Source organism: Aplysia californica, unplaced genomic scaffold, assembly GCF_000002075.1.
Source record: "Aplysia californica isolate F4 #8 unplaced genomic scaffold, AplCal3.0 scaffold00596, whole genome shotgun sequence".
NCBI classification, from domain to species: Eukaryota; Metazoa; Mollusca; class Gastropoda; order Aplysiida; family Aplysiidae; genus Aplysia; species Aplysia californica.
Window position 1 is genome coordinate 116,996 of NW_004797866.1, and position 7,209 is coordinate 124,204.

The 7,209-nt window shown below is 47.6% G+C and overlaps 1 protein-coding gene across 1 annotated transcript in view; it reads left to right on the forward strand.

Annotated features, from left to right (window-relative positions):
- LOC101861314 overlaps positions 1 to 7,209 on the forward strand; it is a gene marked incomplete in the record, with an annotated part of 24,592 nt that overhangs the window by 6,603 nt on the left and 10,780 nt on the right. Inside the window, 3 exon segments of the mRNA XM_035972158.1 lie at positions 380 to 2,842; positions 4,856 to 5,524; positions 5,951 to 6,067. Coding sequence (XP_035828051.1) covers positions 380 to 2,842; positions 4,856 to 5,524; positions 5,951 to 6,067 — 3,249 coding nt within the window.

A 7,209-nucleotide genomic window follows, 5' to 3' on the forward strand; every position in this document is an offset into this window, starting at 1 on the left:
GGAGGGGGGGGGAGTTGTGAGGTTGGAAAGGAATAGTGAGGTCACCAAACTTTGGCGGCTATTCTCCTTCATTTTAACTCTTTCACCAACAACCTCCACCTCCTTCAATTGCAGACATCTCGACTTTTATTCAAGACACAGTCATGTACACCGATTACCACACACTGGCTCGTCTTTGTTGCTTCTGGTGATGTTTACAGAAACGAATAATCGCCCCACGACTTAACAGACACAAACACACACATACATGCACACGCACACACACACACACAAAAACAAAACGAAATAACAAAATAAAATAACATCAAAGAAACACACATGAACACTTGCACCCTTGTACTTTGATTACCCAAAAACTTGCTTTTCCTTTTCCCTCCAGATGACGTACACAGACATGAACAATCGCCCCACGGCACGGCAGCTCAACTTCGACTCGGCGGCCCAAGATGGCGGCCTTCTGTCGGGGACGCTGAAGGAGCGACTCGGTGCTACCAACCCTCTCTCGACCTTTGCTACAGCTGAGACCGACTTGGCGGGGGAGGACTTCGGCCTACAGACGATGGACACTCTCAACTCAGACTTTATGTCGCTGGAGGGAGGAGAGTCGATTCCCACAGTGTTTAGCGGGATTAAGTTGAACTCTTCCAGAGAGCAGAAGATCTCCTACGACCTTGACCGCCTCTCGAAGGTGTTGAACGTGCAGGAGTTAAACTCGACGAGCGGTAGCGACGTGAGTGAGGCTCTGGCAAACACGGGCGCGTCGGAAGAAGATCTAAGAAATGCCGCCAGGTGGGCGGAAAAAGTTCTGGCGCAGAAAGCGTCAGCGTCCGAAGGCGGTGGTGGTGGCGGGGACGTGCAGTCTGCCAGTTTCTTCCACGAGAGTCAGGACACGGTCGTGGAGGTGTCGCCCGAGCCGGGGGAGGGGCGGGATTCCGAGTCAGGGGGGGACAACACGGTAACCACGGCAACGTCGGGTTTTGTCGACGTGAACACGAACTCCACACTGGAGCAGAGTCGCACGAGCACGAGCGTCAACAGCTCGCCGGGATGTGGCTCGGCCAACACAACAGACAGCCAGAGGAGCAGCCGCAGCAGCCCAAAGTCGCTGAAAAACGCCGTACACTTCGCGTCGTTTGTCACCGAGTACATCAACACCAGCGCCAGCCAGTCCCTGGAAAGCACCACCATTGTCACCAAAAAGATGTCGGCCGCCGATCAGAGCTTGTCGAAAGTTTCCTCCGATATCGGGGCTCTTGCTTCCGACGGGGTGTTGCCTATCATCGGAGACCCCAGCGAGGCGAGGCTTAAACAGACGCAGGGGAAAAAAGTAGTCCAGGCGGATGGATCTGCGGCAGGTTTGCTGAGTCGTGTTTCGCTGAACCCTGACAGCGACTCCTCCCCGTGCACCCCACCATTTGATCCCTCGTCTGGGATGCCTTTTCAGTATTACGGGAGAACCGAGGCCTACAGTTCTGACAAAGAAAACGAGGGCTCGGTGCCTCATAAAGGTCATCATGGCCACAGAGGAACACACGACCACACAGGAAGTAGGTCAAGAGGTCACGGCCATGTATCAGACGGGGGTGAGTGGGCGCGTCATGGCGTGCGACGACGTCAGTCCTCAGAGGGAGATGACGAGACGAGACACGAAGCCTCGGATCAAGGATCGGGTCGAGACGGGAGAAAATCCCACGCCCCTCTCACAGGACACCGATCTCTCCCGGTGGTGAATCCGGCCGTCGCTTCGGCCGGTGTGGGTGCTCAGGACCATCAGTCATTTTCCGGGGGCAGCGTAGTCGGAGCTAATCAGTCCTGCCAAGAATCCGCGGACGATCTGTCTGCGGTTAAACCGCCCACAGGGGAGGTCACCACCGGCAAGATGTCGGTCTCCGACTCCCAGGGCTCGAACAAGTCCAACACGCTGACTGCAACGTCTGAGTCGAGCAGTAGCACCATCAGAGACGACATGTCGGCCAGAGACAATACGGCCCTGGCAATGAACATCGTGGAGACAGGTTGTGGACAGGTCAATGTACTAGACAACAAAGCTGTGGACGATAATGTCTCAGAGTCTCAGGTTGGAGCTGAAAAGACCGACGTGCCAAATAAAAAAGAGGAGAAGGCTCATTCTCCAAAGAAACTGAATGTTGATCCATCCTCGGTGGAAAAAGAATCGGCAGCAGAAAATGATTTGACGCCAACCAAAGTGTTAGTCCGGCGTGGCTCGTATACGCTGAGTGAACCCTCGCCGGCTCTTGTGAGGGCAAGGTCAAGACTGGAGGCTCAAGACAAAGAGAGAGTGTCGAAGGACGTTGCAGCGACGAGCGACGCTAAGGCGGAGCAGAAGGAAGAAGTAGCCCCATATGTGGACAAAGACGAGGAGGCAGCGCTCAACAGGAAGCTCCAGTTCGAGTTGTCTCCTGATGCATCTGCCCCACAGATCGGGAGAAATCTGGTGAACGCCCAAGTTCCGTCGGAAGCGGAGAGAGAGGGGAAGGCGGAGCACATCAACAAGTATCTGAGCCAGGTCCAGCTACAAAACTCCATGAACATCAGCCACCAGAGCTGGGACGTCCTGCACAGGTCGCAGGGGGAGGGGGAAGAGGACGAAGAAGAAGAAGAAGAAGAGGAAGGCTACCCGGGGCTGATGGAGGATGGGATGACCGCAGTGGACGTGCACAATTCTATCCTGGACATGGTCAAGTCGTTGCCGGAGAGCAGTCAGAGTCTAGACCTGAGTGTTGACCAGCTGACCAGACTTCACCAGCAGAGGCTGGAGCAGGCCAAGGAGGAGCTGATTCATCGGCAGGAGAGAGAGATGGAGGAATTGTTTGTGCAGCAGGTTAGTCGGACAGTCGGTCAGTGAGGGAGTGAGTGAGTGAGTGAGTCTGTCAGTGAGTGAGTGAGTGAGTGAGAGAGTGAGTGAGAGAGAGAGAGATGGAGGAATTGTTTATGCAGCAGGTTAGTCTGTCTGTCTGTCGGTCGGTCGGTCGGTCGGTTAGTGAGTGAGTGAGTGAGTGAGTGAGTGAGTCAGTCAGTCAGTCAGTCTGTCGGTGAGTGAGTGAGTGAGTGAGTGAAAGAGAGAGATGGAGGAATTGTTTGTGCAGCAGGTTAGTCTGTCTGTCAGTCGATCGGTCAGTGAGTCAGTCAGTCAGTCAGTCAGTCGGTCAGTGAGTGAGTGAGTGAGTGAGTGAGTTAGTGAGTGAGAGAGAGAGATGGAGGAATTGTTTGTGCAGCAGGTTAGTCAGTCATCGTATGTCTAGTCTTTGTGTGTGTGTGTGAGAATGTGCAGGCTCATATGGTAGCTTTTAATTTTAAGGACAAGCGGGCTAACCCAGATTTTGGGGGTTTCCAGAAATTTTGACCTACACCAAAAGTGGGCTTTGACCTACCTGTAGGAGAAGTTTGGTTTCATTGGTGTGTATATTTGTTTGGTTATAGAGAAAACTTTCCTTGTCTTTTAACACTTTGAGGTCACTTGGTGCAATAATGCGAAGATGAAAATGATCTGTTCCGGTCACCTGGCGCAACTGCACCAGGCCTGAGAAGTCTGTTGTAGTCACTCTCCTGGCTGGGTGACCAGATGGGGTATTTTGTTCTGCTGGCTGTGTGACCAGATGGGGTGTTTTGTTCTGCTGGCTGGGTGACCAGATGGGGTATTTTGTTCTGCTGGCTGGGTGACCAGATGGGGTATTTTGTGACTGTAAAGTGTTAAAAAAACTGAACAAGGGTCGAAAAACTTTACCACCTTCGATTCTCTCAAAACAGCATTTTTCGGGATAGCCCACTTGTGCTTAAAAGTGACCATATGTGAGTTTATGTGAGGTAATGTGTGTGTGTGTATGTGTGTGCGTGTGTGTGTGTGTGTATTTGAATGGGAAGGCATATTGCACTCATGATGTGGTGGAAACAACTAATTGAATTTTCTTGAATAAATGCCAGTATGTATGCACTGTTATGTTCTGTGTATACACTTGTCAAATAGTCTATTATTATTAAATGTATACAATATAATGTACATATGTGTGGCAGCGTGGTGAAATCGGGCGCTCGTCAAAATAACGAAATCGAAGAAACAGACATTTTCCCGTTAGTTTGGAAATTTTTCTCGAATTTTTTTTTAGGGGGCTTAACCTCTTTTGTGTTCATGTAAAAACACATTTTCATGTGGATTTTACTGAAAAACGTTGATTAAAGGCTCAAAATATGTCATTTTTCAGTTTTCCAAGACCCTTTAACTATTGGAGTCACCAAACTTTGGCGGCTATTTTTTCGCTAATTTCACCACTGAAACCGGGCAACCTCATTTCCTTCAAAGGCAGATATCTTGAGTTCTATTCAAGATAAATAGATATTTATTGCATTGGAAGCAAGGCAAATAAATCAGCTTTTAGATGATACCATGACTCCACGTGCCCCAAAATTGACGAGCGCCTGATTCCACCGCGTCGTGACATGTATGTCATGTGTGGGTACCTGGAGAGAGGGTTTCTTGCTTTGTGTGAATGAACTCTGAGTTGAAATGCAACTGTTTTCTTTATTTCGGTATCTTTATCTGTGTCTTAGGTAGTGTCTTTTTTATCTTTTGTCTTGTGGAAGAATTTTTAAAAATGTTATTCATATTGATTTTAAAAGTATGTTACTCTCGTTCTTTGGTCTTTTAAAAAAATCTAAAATCTTTGAATAAATAAGATTCATATTGATTTTAAGTTTGCAAATGAATATGAATCATACTGATTTTACAAACAGATAGTTAGTGTTAATTTGTTTGGTTATTAAATTGAAAGTCTGTAAAAAATGTAAATCATATTGAGTTTATGAAAAAGAATATTAATTTGTCTCTTTATTTTCCCAGAGACGAGATACCATGCTCCTGGCTGCGGAGATCAAAGCAGCTCAACAGCTGGAGAAGGAGCAGCAAGAGTTCTTGATCCAGAACGCCCCTGAGAATCTCAAGGTCAAGGCCCGGGGTCAGAGCGGAGAGTTCAGCCCAGAGCACACCGGTGACTTCGACAGTAACGTCCTTGAGCAGCGCGACGGGGGTCGACCCCACACGGGAGAGTCTGGGAGAAGGTCGGAGGTCGAGGAGGCCATGAACTCTCTCCACAACCTGAGACCTCAGTCGTATCACAGACACTCGCACGCGGACCCCGCCGGCTCTATGCCCAGCATACAGCTACAGCCAAAGTCTTATCCCGCGGGGAACCTGAAGACCGGTCGATCCGTGGTGGCGGGGAAGCACGGTGTGGGGAAGAAAAAGTCCCAGAGTTCCGTCATGAATATTTCGGGCGACAGCGTGGGTGGCAACGAGGCTCACCAGACGCGCGTGAAAACGCTCTCCTCCGACGACAGTTTCTCCCCTCGAGTGGCGCCCCCTAGAGACGCAGCAGGGATCGGACACGCCGTCCCAGAGTTCAGCCCCTCGCCGAATTCCCCACGGATACATCGGCCCTCCGTCCTGAGATCCCCGCTGAAGTTTCCGTCCTCGTTCCGTCGGGACGGGAAAGTTGTGGTACCTCCTCAAGTGAGTAACGTAAATAATGGTTGACGTAACACTCTTTCGTTGGTCAGCTTTTTAGTCGTACTAAGCCTGATATTTTGAAAAAAAGTTTTAACTTTCTTAACCTGTGATATTTTTGTTGTTGTTTAGTATAGATTGTGAAGCGTATAGAGCTTGCTGTTCAGCGGGGATTTACGCTATACAAATGCTATTATTATTATTGTTATTATTAGGATATTGGTTACATTGTGCTTAAGAAATATTTTGTTCAAATTCAAATTTTTTTGGGTAGATTCATTTTTTCCCCCCGCCTGTGTATTTTGCTGTATATGCGGAAATTGTTGTATTACGCAGAGGCACATCGAATCATCTCATGAAAAAGATGTCTGTTCAATTTGGCAAATGTTCCCAACCTTGATTCTATTGTCACATCATTGTTGTTTGATACAGGCCCACAGCGCAGAGATGAGGGTCAAGTTTGACCGGGTCAGCGCTGTGGCCAAAGGGTTTTTGACCCGCTGTCTGCTCCGATCAGACAAGGTGCAAGAGCTGGTCAAGACTATCAGGGTGAGGCTTCCTTAACCACATTCGAATGTACATGTCTTGTTTGTAGCTTGTACATTTCTCATGAGGAGCAATGACGAATTGAGATACTTCTCACAATCTTCAAATGGAACTTGTTAGTTTTAGTAAGCTTTTTACGGCGCTCACAACTGCATGAGGTCATATGAGCGCCATGGGGTGGATGTCAACAGAGAAGTCCAAATTGGGAATTAGGCTTCCTCTGCTCACCTCTCTAGCCTCAACAGCACAAAGTCTGCTTCCACTATCAAGGCACCTCGGAAATAACAGTTCACAAGAGGGTGACAAACATACAAAAGAAGTAGAGGAAAATGACAATAGTAAGGATGAGGAAAGAAAAAGCAGCAGTTCCCCCTATGTTGTTCCGGCACAGTATGAGCATGACATGGATTAATCAGTTCATTTACAATTCTACTGTGCATAAGAACATGTTAATATCCCTGCTTTGGGAATGGCCTTAAGACGACTTCAGTCTGTAGCACTGGCTTGGTGGGGGGTCAAATGGAGTTATCAGCCAAAAATGGACACAGGGGTTAAATTTGTAGATTTTTAACTGATGCCGTTTTCTTTGAGTTTATGTCTTTTATCATTGTTACATACTAATAAATTGTACAAACACAACTTATAAATTTGATGCGTCTTTTCATAAGGCTAAAATCCGAGAAGTAGCTCATTTCGTCACCACGCCTCACCAATGTTTGAGTTTTTAAAATTTTTAATGTAGGTTTTTTTATCTCTGTCCTGAAAAGTGTTGCTTTTTGGGCTTAATAAAGCCGAACAGCTTTCTGATGACAAGTTTCTAAGGGGGAGCATTGTCTGTGTGAGTGAACTTGCAAACAATTCATTTTCCACAAACCTGTATTAGACAGTAGTATATTTTTCTCTGATCTGGAATGTATTGACAAGTATAAGAGATTGTTCTTTTTCTTTCTCGTGTCGGAGTCAATTTTTGTTTTATTTGCTTTGGTCGTATACAGTGGCCATGATGTTACAAAGGTCCTATTCTGCACTCACCCACGCACACAACAAACGAGAACATCACTAGTACATTATTGTTACATGTTTAAACCACTCCATGTCATAAACGCTGTCTCTCTCTCTCTCTCTCTCTCTCTCTCTCTCTCTCT